General features: G+C 61.3%; 1 protein-coding gene across 1 annotated transcript; it reads left to right on the top strand.

The window, feature by feature from the left end:
* The first annotated feature begins 384 nt into the window (after positions 1–384).
* BICRA (BRD4 interacting chromatin remodeling complex associated protein) lies at positions 385–18764 on the top strand. Its single transcript, XM_032127122.1, is given in 15 exon segments — positions 385–444; positions 5030–5075; positions 5689–5731; positions 6314–6379; positions 7803–9551; positions 11310–11735; positions 12352–12499; positions 13016–13137; positions 13554–13626; positions 13904–13917; positions 13919–13962; positions 14321–14469; positions 15633–15727; positions 15811–15913; positions 16441–18764. Coding segments are annotated over 14 exon segments (4113 nt in total). The 5' UTR covers positions 385–444; positions 5030–5034; the 3' UTR covers positions 17481–18764.
* Positions 18765–20481: the final 1717 nt, after the last annotated feature.

Below are 20481 nucleotides of genomic sequence, written 5' to 3'. Positions count from 1 at the left end.
TGGGGCGTGGTTTATGCAAAGGAGAGTCCCGGGGCTGGCGCGCTGTGACTTGGGGCGTGGTTTATGCTAATTTGGAGACCGCGGGGCGTGGTTTATGCTAATGAGCGCTCCCCCGGGGGAGCTTGGCTGCTGAGGCGCCAGCGCGGGGGCGTGTCTATTCTAATGCCTGTCCGGGGGCGCGGTTTATGCTAATTAATTCCTCTCCGTTGCTTTCTGCGGGGGCCGCGGGGCCGGGGGGGGTCCCGTTAAACCCCCCCGTACCCCCCTTTCCCCGCCACGTCCCCCCTCAGCCCCGTTTTGTCCCCGCCGAGCCCCGGCGGCGCGGCGGCCGCGATCAGGCAGCGCCGCGAACCCCTAAGCGGCGAGGCCCGGCGGGGTCCTGGCGGCGGCGCCCGTGCGGGGGCGCCTGGGAGACCCCGCGCCGGGCGCCGCTCAGGCCTCACGGTGAGTCCGCCACAAAAAGCACCGAATTCGCCCCAAATCGCGGCCCTGTCGCGACAGGCGGCGGCGACACGGCGGCCGCGCGCCCCCCCCGCGGCCGGGAACCCCCCCCGCGGCCCCGCCGCGCCCCCCCCGCGCGCGTTGGGGGGGCCGGGGCCCGAAAAGGGGGGGCGGGGCCCCTCCCCCCCGCTCCGAACTGCCCCGAATGGGCCCAAAACTGAGGGGGGCGGGGGGGGGAGGGGGCGCGGGGTGGGGCCTTCGGCCTCGGCCGCCTCCTCCTCCTCCTCCTCCCGCTGCTGCTCTTCCTCCTTTTCCTCTTCCTCGTCTTCCTCCTCCTCCTCTTCCTCCCGCTCTTCCTCAGCGACTCCGCCACGGAGCTGCCCCGGGCTCGTTGTGTCCCCGCATCTTCCTCCTCCTCCTCCTCCTCCTCCTCTTCCTCGGGAGCCGCTTTGGGAATGTCACCGCTCTGGCTCCGTGTGTGTGGCCTTCCTCCCCCTCCTCCTCCTCCTCCTCCCCCTCCCGCTCTGCCTCTCTGTCCCCTCCTCTTCTTCCTCTTTTCCTCCTGCTCTTCCTCGGGGATTTGGGAATGGAGCTGTCACTGGGCTGGGGCTGTGGGTGGCCTTCCTCCCCCTCCTCCTCCTCCCCTTCCCTGGAGAGCTGCGGCTGCTGCCGGGAATTGGTTACGGAGCTGTCCCGCTCTTCCTCCTCCTCCTCCTCTTCCTCGGGAGCTGCTCTGGGAATGTCCCAGCTCTGGCTCTGCGGGTGTGGCCTTCCTCCTCCTTTCCTCCTCTTCCTCCTCTTCTTCCTTCTCCTTTCCTCCTCTTCCTCGTCTTCTTCCTCCTCTTTTCCTCCTCTTCCTCTTCTTCTTCCTCCTCTTCCTCCTTTTCCTCCTCTTCCTCCTCTTCCTTGTCTTCATCTTCCTCTTCTCGCTCTTCCTCAGGGATTCCGTTCTGGAGCTGCCCCTGGCCTGGCCCCCTCTTCCTCCTCCCTCTTCTTCCTCCTCTTCCTCCTCTTCCTCCTCTTCCTCCTCCTCTTCCTCCTGCTTCTCTTTTTCCTCCTCTTCCTCCCCTCCACTCCCCTGTGGCCAGGGCAGGTTTGGGATTTCGGGATCAGCCCCCCGCAATCCCGGCCCGGAGCGTCCCTGGAGCATCCCTGGACCCCCCGAGCGCCTCCAGATCCGAATAAACTCCGGCTCGTTGCTCTCCCGATTCTCTCCCGTGTTCATTCGCTCCGGCCCCGCCGGAATTCCCGGATTCTCCCCCTGCTTTTCTGGGCAAATCCGGGCGCTCCGGCGGAATTCGGGAATTCCCCAATCCCGCCTTTCCCGGGGGTTTTTGGGGGTTTTTTGGGGTTTTTTTTGGAAATTCCAGGTTTCATTCGCTCCGGAGGGAAACTGAGGCACGAGGGGAGGGGGAGGGGGGCTCCGGCGTTCCGGGCACCGGCAATTCCCGCGCTTCGGCGGGGCTTGGATGGATTTGGGGCGGATTCGGGAGGCCGGAATTCCGTCCTGGAGCATCCCCTGAGCGAGAGGTCAGAGGTCACGCTGGGAGTATCCCCGGAGTATCCCTGGAGGATCCCCTGAGGTCGGAATTCCCGCCCCAAGTATCCCCTGAGCAGGAGTTTGGAGCCGGAATTCCAGCCCGGAGTATCCCTGGAGGATCCCCTGAGGTCAGAATTCCTGCCCTGAGTATCCCCAGAGTATCCCCGGAGTATCCCCAGAGCATCCCCGGAGTGAGCGGCTCCCCCGGCCCCGTTCCCTGCTCCGCCCTCCCTCGGGGCTCTTCCCCCGTCCCGGTGGATTCGGGGCCTCTTTTCCCGCTTTTCCCACGGAAAGCTCCCGATCCCGGCAGTTCCGGGGCCGTTTCCTGCGATTTTGGGGCTCGGACTTGTCCTGGAATTCCCGGGATGGGGAGAGGCAGAATCCGGGATTTGTGCCGGGTTCCGGGGGGGATTCCGGGCCGAGGGCTGGGACGTTCCCGAATCTGGGGCCGAAATATTCCCAAATCCTCAAAATTCCGGGTGTTTGGCACCCAAAATATCCCGAATCCTCCCGTTTGGGACCCAAACTCTTCTGGAATTCCCGTGGCTGAGGATCTGAATCTTCCCGAATGTGGGAATTCCGCCCCCGGTGCCGCCTCTTCCCAACCATTTCCAGGCGTTTTTGGGGGAAAACGGCTCCGGAATCCTCGGGACATGGAATTCCTTGGGGAAGCCGTTGGTGCTTCGGGTCGGATTTCGGGGAAATTCGGGATCACTGCTGGGGTTTCCCTCGGGATTTGCCAGCTCTGGGCCCGTTCCCGGGGCGCTGTCGCGTTTCTCTCCCTTTTTCCCATTTCTTCCCCAAAATTCCCTCCCAGAGCCGGGATTCCGGTGCCCGGGATTTTCTGCCCCCACCCTGGGAATTCGCCCGGCTCCCGAATCCTGGGGTTTTCCCCACGGATCCGGGATGACGTCACGGCTTTTCCCGGCGGGGAAACCCCAAACCCAGGGAATTTCATCCCAAAGCCACGGGGAACCTGGGAATGGTGGGAAGGGGCTGGGAATGGAGAATTCCAGACTGGGAATGGCAGGAATGGACTGGGATTGCTGGGATTGGCGCTTCCGGACTGGGAATGGAGAATTCCAGACTGGGAATGTTTTATCCCAAACTGGGAATGGCTTTTCCGGGCTGGGGCTGGGAATTTCTTCCCCCTTTAATTCCAATCCGGGCCCGTTGGAAGCTCCGGGATCCGCTCGATCCCGGCTCCGTCCGTTGGCTGTGGGATCATCAGTGACCAATAATCAGCGATCAAGAACCAATGACCAATAATTAATGATCAGTAACCAATGAACGATAATCAATCACCAAAGATAATCAGCGCTTCACTGGTTAATTGGAGCCAGGCCTCACCAGTGCCTGTGCATTTGTCGGTATTGATGGTTGATTGATTGATTGATTGGCCGCCGATCAGCCCCGTTCCATCCATGGATCCGCCCGGCCCCGAATCCCCTCACGGAGCCGATCAATCAGTGATTGATTAACTCCTCATTAATGATTCCATTAGTGACCGTTGAAGGGCTCCCCTCAGTGTTTGATTGACAGCTGATAAACGTTCCATTGCTGATCCATTGGGTGTTAATGAACCGATTGGGTATTGATTAACCGAGGTGCTTAATTAGTGACTGCGTTGATTGCTCGGCTGTTCAGTGGCTCCGGCGGTGTTTGGTTGATGGCTGCCTTTGGTGTTTAATTAATTCTGTTATTAATTCACTCCGGGCTTTATTAGATAACGGATTAATCAATGTGATATTAACGATTGATTAGGTCAGGTATTGATTAGCGGATTCATTCGGCACGGTATTGATTGATGGAGCTGTTAATTATCAGATTGAATGATGGGTTTGGTATCGGCTTCGTGGGTTAATTAAGGACTTGATCAATAACTGGTACTTCATTAATTGAATATCCATTAATTAACCAATTATAGGTTAATTAGCGGGGTCGTGGAGTGCTTGATTGATTGATTTATTGGTTATTAATTGGTTCGTCTGCTCCAATATGGGATCAATACCTGGCTCGCTGCTCATCAATGACTCAGAGGCCGTCAGGGATGGGCTGGAAGCCCCTGGGAAAAGCAGAATTTTGGGAGCCTTTGGATGCGTTTCCATGGGAATTCCGGGAGCTGGAGCCTCGCTTGGATTTCCTTGGAATTCCGGCCCCAGGTCCGGATTTAATCCCGCTTTTCCCACCCGGAATTGTTGGGAATTCTCCGGGATCGGGGCCGGGGCTGGGGCCGGAATTCCCAGATTTCCCGGAGTTGCTTCCCAAGGAATTCCCGAGTTTTCCCTGGCCGGGGCCCTGGGATCTCCCGGGATTTGGGGTAGGATGGGGATCAGGGAGGGAAATCCGGGATTTGGGAATCTGCGGGGCAGACCCGGCCGAGGACGAGGTGAAGGAATCCCTGGGAAAAGCGGGAATTCCACCCTTGTTCCGGGCTGGAATGTTCGGAATCCACCCGGGGCCTCTTTTTTTAGGCTTCTCCCGAAAAAGCAAAAATCCCGGGAATTGTTTGTTCTGCCCAAATTTGGGGCTCTTGGCTCCGGACGGGGGGAGGGGAGGGGGGACTCGGGGAGGAATCGGATCCAGGCTGGATTCCTGGAGGAATCCGTTCCCTGCTGGATTTCGGGATCAGTTCTTCCCTTCCCTGCTGGCTTTTTGGGAATGTTTCCCTGGATAAGTTTGATGAGGAATCCGATCCCTGCGGGGTTCAGGGATAAATCCTCTCCCCGCTGGATTCATCCAGGATTTGCCTCCTTGCCGCCTTCCCGGGATCAATTCCTTCCCCAGCTCCCGATGGATTTATTGAGGAATCCCTTCCCCCCCCTCCCTTCCCCCGGATCCTCCCGTTATTCCCACTTTTCCCTGCGATTCCCTCCCAAAACCATGGGGGAGATGAGGATTTGGGGCTCTATCCCGCTTTTCTCCGTGGATTCCCGCCCCTCCCTGCCCGGAGCCAGGGAAAAGAGGGAAGAGGGCCCCAAAGCCAGCCCGGATCCCACGGTTTTTCCGGGATTTTCCCTGGAAAAGTGACGCTGTCTCTCGTTGCAGTTGACATGGATGATGAAGACGGCCGGTGCCTGTTAGATGTCATCTGGTGAGTCCCGGAATTGCGGCCGGGAACAGCCCGGAAAAGCAGGAACAGCCCCAAAAAGGAAAGGGGGAAAGACCCGAAAAAGCTGGGAATTGTCCTGGGAATGGCCCAAAAAGGGCGGGAAAGGCCCCGGAAAGGGGGGAATTGTCCAGGAAATGTTGGGAATTGTCCCCAAAACAGTGGGAAAGCTGCAAGGAAAGTGGGAATTGTCATGGAAAGGGTGGGAAAGGCCCCAAAAAAGGCTGGAATGGTCCCAAAAAGGTGGGAATTGGCCTGGAAAGGTTGGGAAATGCCCCACAAGGGTGGGAAAAGTCTTGGGAAGAGTGGGAAGTGTCCCAGAAAGGGCTGGAATAGCCCCAAACAGGGTGGGAAATGCCCTGGAAGGGGCTGGAAATGTCCGGGAGTTTCTTGGGAAGGGCTGGAAATGTCCCGGGAAGGTGGAAAACATCCTGGAAAATGCGGGAAATGCGGGAACAGCCCCAGAAGTGTGGGAAGCCTTCCCGGGGTGGCTTCGCTCCGTCCCGAGTCCGTCGTTTCGGGACGCCGGCATTTCCCGGATTCTCCCGTTTTTCCCGGGAGCTCCCTCCCTAAGCCTCTTTTCCGCCTCTTTTCCCAGCGATCCGCAGGCGCTGAACGATTTCTTGCATGGATCCGAGAAGGTGAGCCACGCCTGCCCCCCCAGTCCCGCTTTTCCATGAAAATCCCCCTTCTCCATCGATCCCAGCTCTCTCCATCCACAACCCCCACCCAGGCTGGGCTTTTTCAGGAATTTTTTCCCAGCAGCCGTGCAGGAATTCGGGGCCATTTTGAACCAAACTCCCAGGACCACCCCTCATCACCACATCCTTCTTTTTTTTCCCATTTTTTTCCCTTTTTTTTCCCCCCATTTTTTCCCCAGGTTTTTCCCAATTTTTTCCGCATTTTTTTGGCTTTTTTTCCCCATTTTTTCCCATTTTCCCCAATTTTTTCCTTGTTTTTTCCACGTTTTTCCCCCATTTTTTTCCCATTTTTCCCCATTTCTCCCCAATTTTTTCCCGTTCTTTTCCCCTTTTTTCCGCATCTTTTTCCTGTTCTTTTCCCCTTTTTTTCTGCATTTTTTTCCGCATTTTTTCCTGTTTTTTTTCCCATTTTTTTCCCGTTTTTTTCCCATTTTTTTCCCGTTTCTTCCCCATTTTTTTTCCGCATTTTTTCCCCCCGTCCTATCCCGAAAATCCCAGTAAATCCGGTGTTTCTAATTCCAGATTGACAGTGATGATCTCCTGGACAACTCAGGAGATGCTGCCAGCGCCTTCTTTGAAGGTGCTGGGGTAGGTATTCCGCCTTTCCCTCCCCGAGTTTTCCCGGAATTCTGCCCTTTTCCCGGGAATTCGATCCCTTTCCCAGGACTGGACAAAGACGCAAAACCCTCCCGGGAATTCCCGGGAAACCCCCGCTCCCCCCCCTCCACCCCCTTCCCGTTATCCCTCGGATTTCAGGGGAAAAGGAATTCCCTTTTCCAGACCCTCTGGGGTTTTTCCGGGCGGATTCAGCTCCGGGATGGAAAAACGGGCGGAAAAAGGGAGGGAGGAGGAGCCACATTCCCACGGGGAGTTGGGAAAATGGGGGAAAACCCCTTAAAATTCCGTTCTGGAGGAGGAAAATCCCACTCCTCCCAGTTCCTCCCAGTTCCTCCCAGTTCCTCCGGAGCCCCCCGGGTGCGGGGGGGAATCCGGAATTGGAGCCCCCAGCTCCCGTTTTTCCCTCTTGTCCCGAAGCGCGGGATGCTCTGCATGGACGACCGGCCTGGAACTCCGCGTTCGCTTCCCTTCCCTTTCCCTGCTTTGCCCTCTTTTCCCTTCCTCTGCCGTTGGGTTCTCCCGTTTCCCGTTACAAATCCCAATTTGTCGGGTTTTTTCCCTGATTTTTTGCTTTCCTTTGAGTTTTATTTTTCCAACTTCCAAAACCTCCAATCCCAGAAATTCCCGAGCCGAGCTTCCCTTTCCCGCGGGTTCCCCGTTCCCGCTGGATCCGGCTCGGCCGCGTGTTGGGTTCTCCGGTACTTCCCTCTTTTGCCCTTTTTTCCCCCAAATCCTCTTTGTCCTTCCAAGCTTGGGATTTCGGGGCGGGAAAACCGCGGGACGCAACCGGAATTCCGGGATTTCGGTGCCAGAATGCCCGAAAACGTTGGGTTCCTTGGGATCCGTTGGATTCCATGGAGTTCCGTGGGGTTCCGTTGGATCCTGTTGGATGCCATGGAGTTCCATGGGGTTCCGTTGGGTTCCGTTGGATTCCTCGAATCCCGTTGAGCTCCGTTGGGTCCTCACGGGTTCCGTGGAGCTCTTGGAGTCCCGTTGGGTTCCGTTGGGTTCCATTGGATCCCACTGATTTCCATGGAGCTCAGTTGAGCTCCGTTGGATCCCCTTGGGTTCCATTGAATCCCGTTGGGTTCCGTTGAGCTCCGTTGAGCTCTGTTGGGTTCCATGGGGTTCCATTGAATCCTGTTGGATCCTGTTGAGTTCCGTTGGGTTCCGTTGAATCCTGTTGAGTTCCGTTGAGTTCCGTTGGGTTCCATTGAATCCTGTTGAGTTCCGTTGAGCTCTGTTGGATCCCATTGAGCTCCGTTGGGTTCCGTTGAGCTCCGTTGGGTTCTGTTGAGCTCCGTTGGGTTCCGTTGAGCTCCGTGAACCCCGCTGAGCTCCACCATCTCCCCCTGCCCCGCGCTGACTCCCCGTCCCGTTGCCGTTGCCACAGCTCCACGGGCAGGAGGCCCCGGGGAACCCTCTGAGCGCCGAGCCGAGCCAGCCACCGGCCAGCGTGGACCTGGACTTCCTGGAGGATGACATCCTGGGCTCGCCGGCCGGCGCCGGCGCGGGCGCCGAGCAGCCGTGCGACATCCTCCAGCAGAGCCTGCAGGAGGCCAACATCACCGAGCAGACGCTGGAGGCCGAGGCTGAGCTGGACCTGGGCTCCTTCCAGCTGCCGGCGCTGCAGCCGGTGGTGCAGGCGGCCGACGGAACCCCGCAGATCTTCTCGGGCGGCGCCGACCTGCTGGGGCTGCAGCCGCCGGCCGTGCTGGCGCCCCAGGCCCTGGTGCAGCCGCCCGTGGGCGCCGACGTGGTCAACAAGGCCATCAGCGTGCAGCCCTTCCTGCAGCAGGTGGGGCTGGGCAACGTCACCATCCAGCCGCTGCCCAACCTGCCCGGGCTGCCCAACGGCAGCCCCGGCGGCGCGCTGGGGCTGGGCCCCATCCAGGTGGTGGGCCAGCAGGTGATGGCCATCAACCAGCCCGCGGCGCAGCAGCTGCTGGCCAAGCCGGCGCCCGTGGCGGCCGTGGGCGGCTACATCGCCCAGCCCGAGGCGGCCGCGGCCCAGGGCGCCGGCCTGGTCATCCAGAAGAGCCTCCCGGCCGTGGCCACCACCACGCTCAACGGCAGCTCCGTGTTCGGCGGCGTCTCGGCGGCGTCGGCGCAGCCGCTCACCGTCACCTCGGGCCTGGGCGGCTCCCTGGTGCCGGCGCCCAACGTCATCATCCACCGCACGCCCACGCCCATCCAGCCCAAGCCCGCCGGCGTCCTGCAGCAGAAGCTCTACCAGATCACGCCCAAGCCCTTCGCGCCCGGCGGGGCCCTGGCGCTGCCCGGCGAGGCTCCGGCCAAGGCGCAGCAGAACCTGACCTTCATGGCCGGCAAGGCCGCGCCCAACGTGGTGCTCCAGGGCTTCCCCCCCAACGTCTTCAAGCCGCCGCCGCCGCAGCCGCCGGCGCTGGGCAAGTCCATGAGCGTGCACGTGCTCAACCAGGGCGGCTCTATCGTCATCCCGGCGCAGCCCTTCCAGGGCCAGAACCAGTTCCTGCTGCCCGGCCAGCTGGCCGGAGCCTCGGCCGTGCCGCTGCCGCAGCCGCTCTCGGCGCTGCCGGCCAACGTGGGCGGGCAGCTGCTGCCGGGCGCCGGCCAGACGCACATCATCGCGGGCCAGGGCGCCGGCGCCCAGCTGCTGGCCAACCCCGCGCTGCCGGCGCAGCTGCTCAACCAGAACCTGGCGGGGCAGCTGAACCTGGGCCCGGTGCTGGCGTCGCCGGGCGCGGCGGGCACGGCGCACATCCTGTCGGCGCCCATCCAGCTGCAGCCGGGCCAGGTGGCTCCGCCGGCGCTGTTCCAGATGCCCGTGTCGCTGGCCGGGCCCCTGCCCAGCCCCGGCTCGGCCGCGGCGCCGGCGCCCACGGTGATCCAGGGCGTGACGCTGGCCAGCCCGGTGGCGATGCTCAACGCCGGAGACGGGCTCGGCGCCGCCGTGGGCATCCAGGCGGGCGCCGCCGGCAGCCCCAACCCCGGCGCCGATCCCGGGGCCGGCGGAGCCGCGCAGCCCCCGGCGGCTCCGGCGCCGATCCCGGCCGGGAGCGCCCAGCCCAGCCCGGGAATGGCCGCGAGCCCCGAGAAAATCCTGCTGGGAGCGGCGGCGCCGGTGCTGGGCCAGGAGGCCGTGCCCATGTTCCTGCAGCAGGTGAGCCCCGGAATCCCGGGATTCGGGGATTCCCGCTTTTCCCCGCGCCGCGGCGGGGGCCGTGCCCGCTCCGGGGGTGCCGTGCCCGCGGGTTCTGGGGGAGTCCCGATGGATTTGAGGCGGTTTTGGGCCGTAAAATCCGGTTTGGGAGGTGGGGGCAGGGCGGTTCTGGGGTTTTCCGGGGGTTCCCGGTCGGCTTTTCCCGGGACGATCCCAAATCCACGTTCGGCTCTTGGTCTGTGAAGGGACGCGGCGGCTCCCGGTTTTCCTTCCCAGCAAAATCCCAGATTTTTGTGCCGCATCCATCCCGTGGAGCAGCGGGATTCCGGTGTGAATGGGGAAAAATTATCTGGGAGCGGCAAACCGGGATCCGGGGGCGGAAAACTGGGATCCTGGCTTGGAAAATGGGGGTCCAGCAGTGAAAAGCTGGGATCTGGCAGCAGAAAATCGGGATCCAGGAGTGGAAATCGGGGATCTGGGAGCGGATCCACGCCACTCCGGGTGTCTCCCCGCCCTAAATCCCCCCCCGGATCCGCTTTTCCCGCTGGATCCGTCCCTCGGGAGCCAAACCTCCCCCGGGAGCGGGGATGAGCCGCGGGGCTCTCCCGGAATTCCTCACCCCAGCCCCAAATCCGGGCCTTTTCCCCCAAATCCCACATTCCGGAGCCGGGGGCTGCGAGACCCCCCCCATTCCCGTTCCCGTTTTCCGGCTGCTCCCGCTCGCTTGGCGCTCACTAACCGCGGACGCTGCTGCTCCCCTTCCGGCGCATCCCAAAATCCCCCGGATTCGCCCCAAATCCTCCGGGATCCTCCTCAGGGCACCGCCCTCCCCGGGCCCCCCCCCGGCCATTCCCAACTCTGGGAATTCGGGAACAGCCCCGGGTGGGGAGGGGAGGTTTGGGTCCATCGGATATCACCCCTGGAATGGGGGTGGGGGAAGCGGGAATGGGGATTTTTTGGGGAAGAAAAGCAGGAAATGGCTTTTCTCCCTGATTTTTGGTGTCGCTCCAGTGCGAATTCCTTTGGGAATGCACAGGGGGATCCTCCCGTGGTTTTCCCTCCTTCTGCCTCCCGGAATCCTTCAGGAGTTGGGATCTGGGGGCTCCCTGGGGGGGTTTAGGGGCCCGCGCTGGGATTTGGAGGGGTTCGGGATCCCTGGAGTTGGGTTTTCCTGGGATGTTCCGCTCCTGGAGCCGCTCTGGGGATCCACAGGTGGAATTTCCCTTCTGTTTTCCCTGTTCCTGCCTCCCACAAATGCTTTAAGAAGCGGGATTGGGGCAGGATTGGGATCCAGGGGGTCCCGGGGCTGGGTCGGGGATCCTCAGGGCGGATTTTCCTGGGATGCTCCGGAGCCAGAGCCGCTCCTGGAGCCGCGTGGGGAATCCCCGGGTGGAATTTCCCTTCAGTTTCCCCTTCTCCAGCCTCCCCAAGAGTCCCTAAAGAGCGCAGTTGGGACAGAATCGGGATCCGGGAGGGATCCAGGACCCTCCTGGGGGTGTTTTTCCCGGGATATTCCGCTCCCGGAGCCGCCGGGGGCATCCCCAGGTGGATTTTCCTGCAGTTTCCCCTTCTCCTTCCGCCCAGAACGCCCTGGAAAGCGGCTTTGGGCTGGAATCAGGCTGGGTTTGGGATTTGGGGTTTGGATTTGGGATTTGGGGGGTCCAGACCCTTCCCGAGGCCGTTTTTCCCGGGATGCCGCCGCCTCTCCCGCCGCCATTCCCGCACTAACCGAGCTCTTCCTCTCCTTCTCTGTTGCAGCCGAAGCTCCCGGGAACGTCCCCCGGGGACCCCCCGGCGCTCCCATCCCAAATCCCATCCCAGCTCCCATCCCAGCTCCCGGCCCGGCCCCCCTCGCAGCCGCAGCCGCTCTCCCGCCCCCCTTCCCGGCCGCATTCCCGGCCCCCGTCCCAGCCCCGGCCGCCCTCGGAGCCGCCGCCGCGCTCGGTGACGCCGCAGGGGCTCTTCGGGGTCCCGGCGCCGTTCCCGGAGCCCCCCGAGCATTCCCAGTCCCCGCATTCCCAATCCCAGCACTTCCCGCTGCCGCTCGCGGGGCTCAAGGCCGCGGGCCCGGCGCTGCACCTGCCCCCGGAGCATTCCCGGAGCTTCCCGCTGATCCCAGGCGCCTTCCAGCCCCATCCCGGCCCCGCGGCCCCGCAGAAGCCCGGCCCGGACAGGTTCCAGCAGGTAAATCCCGGCGGGAATGGCCGGGAAAGCCCAGGGGGAATCCCGGGGGAATCCCCGGGAAATCCCGGACGGGTTCCAGCAGGGAAATCCCGGCCCGGACAAGTAAATCCCGGCGGGAATTCCCGGGAAATCCCAGTGGGAATTCCTGGTGAATCCCGGGAAATCCCGGACAGGTTCCATCAGGGAAATCCTGGCGGGAATTCCCGGGAAATCCCGGCCCGGACAGGTAAATCCCAGTGGGAATTCCGGGGAAATCCCGGACAGATTCCAGGAATTCCCGCACGTCCCGGCCCCGCAGCCCCCAGCCCGCTCCCGGCCGCCCCCGGGAATTCCGGGCGGTTCCGCTGGAATTCCCCGGTCCCTGAATCCCGAGGAGAGCCGGTGGGAAGGATCCCGTTTTCCAGGGAAAATTCCCTTTGCAAATCCCGGCCCGCGCTCGGATCCCAACGGATTCAGGTGTTGGATCCCGCCGGATCCGGGATTTTCCAGGGATTCAGCTGCTGAATCCCACTGGATTTGGGATTTCGAGGGGGTTCAGGTGTTGAATCCCGCTGGATTTGGGATTGGGGGGTTCCCGGGCCGGATCCTGAGGGAATTTGGGATTCTCCCGCTCCAGGTGCCCCAGGGGCTGCTCCTGCAGCCGAAGCCGCCTCCGTCCAGCCCGGCCCCGTTCCCGGCTCCGGCCGCTTCCGTCCTGGTGCCGGCGGCTCCGGGAACGCCGGGCCCGGCCCTCGGAGCCAGCGCCGGCAGCGCCGCCGCCACAGGTGGGTCCGGGGTCCCGGTATCCCGACATCCCGATATCCCGGAATCCCAGCATCCCAGTGCCCCGGCGTCCCGCCCCCGCTCTTGGGAATCCCCCAGGATCCACACCAGGACCCTCCTCACATTCCCAGTTTCCCGGTCCCATTCCCGGTTTCCCGGTCCCATTCCCGGTTTCCCGGTGCCATTCCTGTCTGCCATTTCTGGTTTCCCTGTGCCATTCCCGGTTTCCTGGTGCCATTCCCGGTTTCCCAGTGTCATTCCCATCTCCCATTCCCGGTTTCCCAGTGCCATTCCCGGTTTCCTGGTGCCATTCCCGGTTTCCCGGTGTCATTCCCATCTCCCATTCCCGGTTTCCTGGTGCCATTCCCGGTTTCCCAGTCCCGTTCCCGGTTTCCCGGTGCCATTCCCGGTTTCCCGGTGCCATTCCCGTCTCCCATTCCTGGTTTCCCGGTGCCATTCCCGGTTTCCCAGTCCCGTTCCCGGTTTCCCGGTGCCATTCCCATCTCCCATTCCCGCAGGTGCCGCCGCCCCGGCCGAGGCCAAGCCCTTCTCCAGCGTTCCCACCCCCATTCCCGCCGGGAAAGGGGCCCCGGCTCCCGGGAAGTCGGGGGCTCCTCTCCCGCCCCAGCAGCCCGGCCAGGTGAGCGCCTTTTCCAGGGATTTTCCCCTTCTGTTCCTTGGGTTTCCCCCTTCTTTTCCCTGCGTCTGCCTTGATTCCTGAGGTTTTCCCCCTTTAATTCCCACTTCCCCCCCCTTAATTCCTCACTTTTCCACTTATTTTTCCAATTTTCCCCCTTCCTTTCCCAGTTTTCCCACTTCATTTCCCATTTTCTCCCTTGGCTTCCAGGTTTTCCCACTTTATTTCCCAGTTTTTCCCAGTTTTCCTTGTCCATTCCGCCGTTTTCCTGCTCCTTTTCCCAATTTTCTGAATTCCCTCGCTTTTAATTTCCCACTTTTTCCCCCCTTTTTCCCCGGGTTTTCCCCCTTTGGGATCTCCCCCTTTCCCAGCCATGGGAATTTCCCCGTTATTCCCAATTTTTCCCCGTTTTTCCACAGGTGAAGCCAGGCGGGATCAAGGGCCCCCCCCCAGACCCCGGGGGGTGGGAAGGGCCCCCAGGCCCCGCCCACGGTGAGTCCCCAAATCCTGGGAATCCGCCCCAAAATCCTGGGAATTCGGTCCCCAAATCCTGGGAATCCACTCCCAAAATCCCAGGAATCCACCCCTAAAATCCCAGAAGTCCTCCAAAATCTGGGAATTCCCCCAAATCCGAGGAATCCTCCCAAAATCCTGGGAATCCCTCCCAAATCCTGCGTATCCCTTCCCCCAAATCCTGGGCATTTTCCCCAAATCCTGTGAACTCCCCAAATCCCCGGAATTGCCCCAAATCCCGGGAATGTCTCCGCAGCTGGAGGGGAAGCTGGCGCTGAAGAAGCCCCCGGCGCTGCAGCCCAGTAAGGAGGCCTGGTAAGGAACTGGGAATGCTGGGAATTCCGGCCGGGGTGGGGCCGTTCGCGGGGAATTCTGTCCCAGCTTGTGCTGAAAACTGAGAATTGTGTCCGCTTCGCTGCTGGGAATTGGGAATTTGTTGCCAGAAGCTGGGAATTCTGCCCGTTTCAGCGCTGGGAGTCGGGAATTCTGCCCACGGTGGTGCTGTAGATTGGGAATTCTGCCGGCGTCAGCGCCGGGAGTTGGGAGCGCGGCTCCAGCTGGCGCCAAGGGCTGGGACTTGGGGCCGCGTCAGCGGCAGGAACGGGGAATTGCGGGGCCGGGAACCGGCAGTTCCGTCCGCGCTTGTGCCGAAAGCCCGGAATTCCGCCCGCAGCCTCCTGGAGCAGCTGCACAAGCACCAGGGCGCGGTGCTGCACCCGGAATTCCGGACCCCCTTCCGCTCCGTGGGCGACGCCCTGCGCCGGCTGCTGCCCTACCACGTGTACCAGGGGATGCTCCCGGCCGAGCCCGAGTGCCGGAGGGGTCAGCCGGGACGGCGGGAATGGGAGGGCGGGAACGGGAGGGCGGGAACAGGGGACAGTGGGAATGGGATAGTGGGAATGGGGAATAGCAGGAATGGGATAGTGGGAATGGGATAGTGGGAATGGGGGATAGTGGGAATGGGATAGTGGGAATGGGATAGCGGGAATGGGGGGTAGTGGGAATGGGGGATAGTGGGAATGGGATAGTGGGAATGGGGAATAGCAGGAATGGGATAGTGGGAATGGGATAGTGGGAATGGGGGATAGTGGGAATGGGATAGTGGGAATGGGATAGTGGGAATGGGGGATAGTGGGAATGGGATAGTGGGAATGGGGAATAGCGGGAATGGGATAGTGGGAATGGGATAGTGGGAATGGGGGATAGTGGGAATGGGATAGTGGGAATGGGGAATAGCGGGAATGGGATAGTGGGAATGGGATAGTGGGAATGGGGGATAGTGGGAATGGGATAGTGGGAATGGGGAATAGCGGGAATGGGATAGTGGGAATGGGATAGTGGGAATGGGATAGTGGGAATGGGGGGTAGTGGGAATGGGGGACAGTGGGAATGGGATAGTGGGAATGGGGGATAGTGGGAATGGGATAGTGGGAATGGGATAGTGGGAACGGGGAATAGCGGGAATGGGAGTGCGGGAATGGGATAGTGGGAATGGGGGATAGTGGGAGTTGGGGATGGGGGAATGGGGGACAGTGGGAATGGGATAGTGGGAACGGGGAATAGCGGGAATGGGAGTGCGGGAATGGGACAGTGGGAATGGGATAGTGGGAATGGGATAGTGGGAATGGATAGGAGGAATGGGAGTGCTGGGAACGGAGGATACTGGGCATCGGAGTGCTGGGAATGGGGGACAGTGGGAATGGGAGTGCTGGGAATGGGGGATACTGGGAATGGGAGTGCTGGGATAACGGGACGGGCTCAGGGTGACGTTTTTTCCTTCCCTTCCTTCCCTTCCTTCCCTTCCTTCCCTTCCTTCCCTTCCTTCCCTTCCTTCCCTTCCTTCCCCTTCTTCCCTTCCTCATCTCCCGCTTCCGGCTCCATCCGCGCTGTGTCCGTGGATCCCTCTGTGCCTTCTCCGTCCTTCCTTCCTGCTTTACTCCTGTTCCCGCTCCCGATCCCATTCCCGATCCCATTCCCGTTCCCAGTGGACGAGGAGTTCGAGGCGGTGTCGGAGCAGCTCCTGCGCCGCACGCGGGCGATGCTCAACAAGTACCGGCTGCTGCTGCTCGAGGAGTCGCGGGTGAGCCCCGAATCCCGGGATTCCCCCCAGATCCCTGGATTGCCCCGGTCCCGGCGTGACCGCGGTGTCCGTGTGTCCGGCAGCGCGCGAGCCCCTCGGCCGAGATGGTGATGATCGACCGCATCTTCATCCAGGAGGAGAAGACGGCGCTGGCGCTCGACCGGCAGCTGGCCCGGGACAAGCCCGGTGGGAACGGCGGCCGGGATTCCCGGGGGGAACGGGGCGGGATCCTGGGGGGGTGGGGAGGGGATCCCTGGCGTTTGGGAGCGGAATTCTTGGGGCTGAATTCCCACAGTTTGGGACTGAATTCATGGGGTTTAGGGGGTTCTGACCAGGATTCCCAGGGTTTGGGATTGAATTCCCGGGGTTTGGGATTGAACTCCCACAATTTGGGACCGAATTCCTTGGATTTAGGGGGGTCCTGGCCAGGATTCAGAAGCAAGTTCCTGGGATTTGGGCTCAAATTCCTGGGGTTTGGAACCTGCCGAAGGTCAGCTAGGGGTCAATCAAAGGCTTATCAAGGGTCAATTAAGGTCAATTAAAAGCCAGTCAGGGCTCTCTCCAAGGTCCTTCTCCAGCCCCTGCATCTTTGGGATCCCGAGGGATGAATCCCCTGGGAAAAGGGGCATTTTGGGCGGGAAAAGAGGGGAAAAGAGGCAACACCGTCGTGAATGTGCGAATGAACTCTAATTAACGGCTCGTTTCCCTTGCAGACGAATACGTCTCCTCCTCCTCCTCCTCCTCCCGCTCCCATCCCCTCTCCTCCTCCTCTTCCTCCTCCTCCTCCTCCTCCTCCTCGCTGCCCCTCCCCCAGCCCTCCCCCGCCCCTCCCGCGCCCGCGCCCGCCCCTCCCCCGCCGCCCCCGAAGCTGCTGATCAAGCACGGGGGCCGCTCCCCGTCCGTCACCTGGCTCGGGGAGCCGCGGGACCCCCCCCGGGAGCCGCCGCGGGACCCCCATTCGCGAGGGGACCCCCATTCCCGAGGGGACCCCCATTCCCGGGGGGAGCCGCCGCGGGACGAGGACGCGCTGCCGTCGCGGAGCCGCCCCCCGATGAAGACGTACGAGGCGCGGAGCCGCATCGGGCTCAAGCTGAAGATCAAGCAGGAGGCGGGGCTGAGCAAGGTGATCCACAACACGGCGCTGGATCCGCCGGGAATGCCGCCGGGAATGCCGCCGGGAGCGCCGCCGCCGCCGCCGCCGCAGCAGCAGCAGCAGCAGCTGAACGGCTCCCTGGAGAAGAAGCCGCCGCCCGGCGCCGCTCCGTGCCGGCTGCCGCTGCGCAAAACCTACCGGGAGCACCGCGAGAGCCCCGAGAGCCGCGAGCCCGCGCGCTCCGAGCGGCGCCCGGTGATCACGGCGCTGCGCAGGGAGCCGGGAGCCGCGCCCCGGCTCCGCGGGAAGGGCGCGCCCGAGGAGCCGTCGGACGGCGAGGACGAGGAGGACGAGGAAGGCGCCGGGGCCCGGGCGGAGCCGCCGGAGCTGGAGCCGCCCTGGGCCGCGCTGGGCCCGGCCGGGAAGCGGCGCAAGGCGGAACCGCTGGAAGTGGACAACGCGTCCTTCTCCAGCGACAGCCCCCAGGACGATTCCCTGAGCGAGCACCTGCAGAGCGCCATCGACAGCATCCTGAACCTGCAGCAGCCGCGCAACCCCCCGGCGCCGCCCTTCCCGGCCGCGGCCCGGCGCTCCGAGCCCCTCCTGCCCCCCCCCAGCCACAACGGCGGCCTCGGCGCCGCCCGGACGTGCACGAGATGACGGGGGGGGACGGCGGGACCGGCACCGGGACCGGGAGTGCGCGAGCGGAGCTTCCCCGGGAGCGGGAGAGCGGCGGGAAGGGCGCGGGAGCTCGCCCGGGATGGGGGAGAGGAGCGGGAAAATTCGGGAGCGGAGCCCCCCGGGACTGGGGGAGGAGCGGGGTCGGAGCCTCCTGGGATGGAGGAGAGAGGATGGGGAGAATTCGGGAATGCGGGAGCGGACCGGGATCGGAGCCTCCCGGCATGGAGGAGGAGAGGATCGGGAAACGCGGGAACGGCCCCGGGAGCGGAGACCCCGGCAGTGGGAGAGGAAAATTCGGGAAGGACGCGGGAGCTCGCCCGGGACTGGGGAGAGGAGCGGGAAATTCGGGAATGCGGGAGCTCCCCCGGGATCGGAGCCCGCCGGGATCGGGAGAGGGTCGGGAATGCGGGAGACTCTGCGCGATCCGGGAGAGCCCCGGGGGATCCCGGCGGGAACAGCCCCGGATCCGTCGGGATCGGGGTGGGAGCTGGGAACGGCCCGGGTCGGCTCCACCCGGGATCGGGATGGGAATGAGAAGCCCAAATCCATCGGGATCGGGCTGGGAGAGGGGGAAAAGCCCGGCCTGGCTCTGCCCGGGACCCGGCTGGGATTGGGGTGGGGACGGGAAGAGCTTGGGACGATCCCGAATCCCTCGGACGCCGCCGGACTGGGAGCAGGAGCCGTCGCTTCCCCCCTTCCTGCCCCGTTTTTCCCCCAAAACGGATTTTTTTGGGATCTAACCCAGGCCAAGGGCGGAATTCCCGCCCCAAATCCCCCCCCGGAACCAAACTTCCATGGGTAATTCTGGATTCATGGAGCGGCTTCTTCACCTCCCTCCCCCCCTCCGCCTCCACCACCAATTTCACCCCAAAAATTCCCCAAGAAGCGGCAAAATCCCAAATTTATCCCGAATTTCCACCTTTTTTTTAACTCATTCCAGAGATTTTTAAACCTGCCCCCCTCAAGCCCCATCCCAGAAATTCCCCCAGAGGGGCAAAATTCCACATCTCCCCCCCCCCCCCCCCCCTTTTTTTTTAACTAATTCCGGAGATTTTGGGGTCTTCCCAAAAAAAAAAGGCCAAAAAAAGGGGCCAAATTCCAAACTTATCCCGGATTTCCACCTTTTTGTGTGTTTGTTGAATTCTGGAGATTTTTGGACCCTCCCCAAACCCCGCCCTAAAAATTCCCAAACTTGGGGTGAAATTCCAAAATGTCAGCCTTTTTTTAAACCAATTCCGGAGATTTTGGGGTGAAAAAAAAAAAGCAGGAAACCCCAATTCCTTTAAAAACTTGGGAGTTTTCCAGCGAGTTCCCCCTGGAGCGGCGGACCCGGCTGGGAACGGGGGGGCTCCGATCCCGCTTCCCCCTCTCCCACCCCAAATCCTCCATTTCAACCGCAAAAATCCCGATTTCCGATGGGAAAACGGGAATTTCTTGCTGCCGTCGCCTCGTTCTCCCCAAAATTCCACGGTTTTGGGGGGAAAACGCTGCCTTGGGCCCCGCCCCTCTCCGCCTTTTTCCCGTTTTCCCTCTTTTTCTGCCCATCCCTCGTTTTTTTCCCGTTTTCCCCTCTGTCTGAAGGGGTTATTCCCGATTCCCGCAGCCTCTGGATCCCGATCCCGGCATTTGGGAGGCGGGAACGGGGAATTCCGGGCGGGACCCGCCGCAGATTTCCGCGGATTTTTCCAGATTTTCTTTGGAATTTCGGTCACTTTTCCCCTGGAAACCGCGCGGGATCCCCTCGGGGGGGTGGGGAGGAGCCCCCGAATCCCGATAATTCCCCCCGAATCCCGATAAATTCCCCCCGAATCCCGGTTTTCCGGCGCGGGAGGGATTGCAGAGCCGTTCCCGGCTGGAATTCCGGGCTGGGAATGCGCCAGAGGAGCCGCCCCGGGGCGGCCCCCGCAGCGCTCGGAGTCGTTTTTTCCATAAAAAGCACAAAACGGGAATTTTCCCGGGCTGGAAGCACCCGGAATTCCAGCGGGGATCGGCCCCGGCCCCGGAATGCTCCCAAAATCCCGGGAATTCTGGTTTATCCTGGATTTTCCTCCTTTTCCCCCCCTTTTATCCCGTTTATTTTCTTTATCCCGGTTTTATTTATCCCTTTCTATCCTATTTATTTCCCTTTACCCCATTTTTCCCTTTATCCGCTTTTCTTTATCCCATTTTTTTATTTATTTCCATTTCCGTTTATCCCATTTTTAATTCTCCCTTTGGATCCCTTTTCTTTTTCCTTTTCCCACTTTTTCCTTTATCCCGTTTCTATTTTTATCCAATTTTTTATCCCGTTTTTTATTATTTATCCCGTTCCCATCCTTGTTTCCTTTCCCTTTATCCCACTTTTTTCCGTTTATCCTTTTTTTTTTTTTTTTTTTTTAACCCTCTATCCCGGTTTTGGCCTCGTTCCCTCACACTTTCCCCATTCTCTGCCGGGTGGATCCATTGGAAAACCCCAAAATCGCCTTTTTTGGCCCCAGAATATTTTTTAGCCACAAAATCCCCCCTTTTCCAAGAAATAAATCTTGGATTTCCCTCCAAAGTCTCTCTTTCCACCCCCAAATCCTCTTTTTTTTCACCCCAAAATCTCCTTTTTCCTCAAAAAAAAAAAAAACTTCCCATTTATCGCTTCCAAAATCTCCTTTTTCGTCCCAAAATCTCCTTTTTTGGCCCCAAAATCCCATTTCCCTTCCCAAAATCCCTTTCCCCCTCCCCCCCAACCTCTCCCTCCCCACCCCAATTTTCGGGATAACCCTCCCCCCCCCCCTTTTCCCACCGGGAATTCCTTCCCGGGGTTTCGGGGGGATTTTAACCCTTTCCCACCCTTTTCCCGGAATTCGGGGGGGATTCGCTGCCGGGGCGGGGTCGGATCCCAAATTTTGGAGAGGAGAATCCGGGGGAGCCCCGAATCCCGGGATGGGCTCCGGGGAGGATTCCCGGACGGAATTTTGTACTGTATTTATTGTCTATACCGAGTTTTTTA

This window comes from Corvus moneduloides, chromosome 17, assembly GCF_009650955.1.
Source record: "Corvus moneduloides isolate bCorMon1 chromosome 17, bCorMon1.pri, whole genome shotgun sequence".
NCBI lineage: Eukaryota > Metazoa > Chordata > Aves > Passeriformes > Corvidae > Corvus > Corvus moneduloides.
The sequence above is the reverse complement of the archived record's forward strand: the minus strand, read 5'-3'. Positions and strand labels throughout refer to the sequence as shown.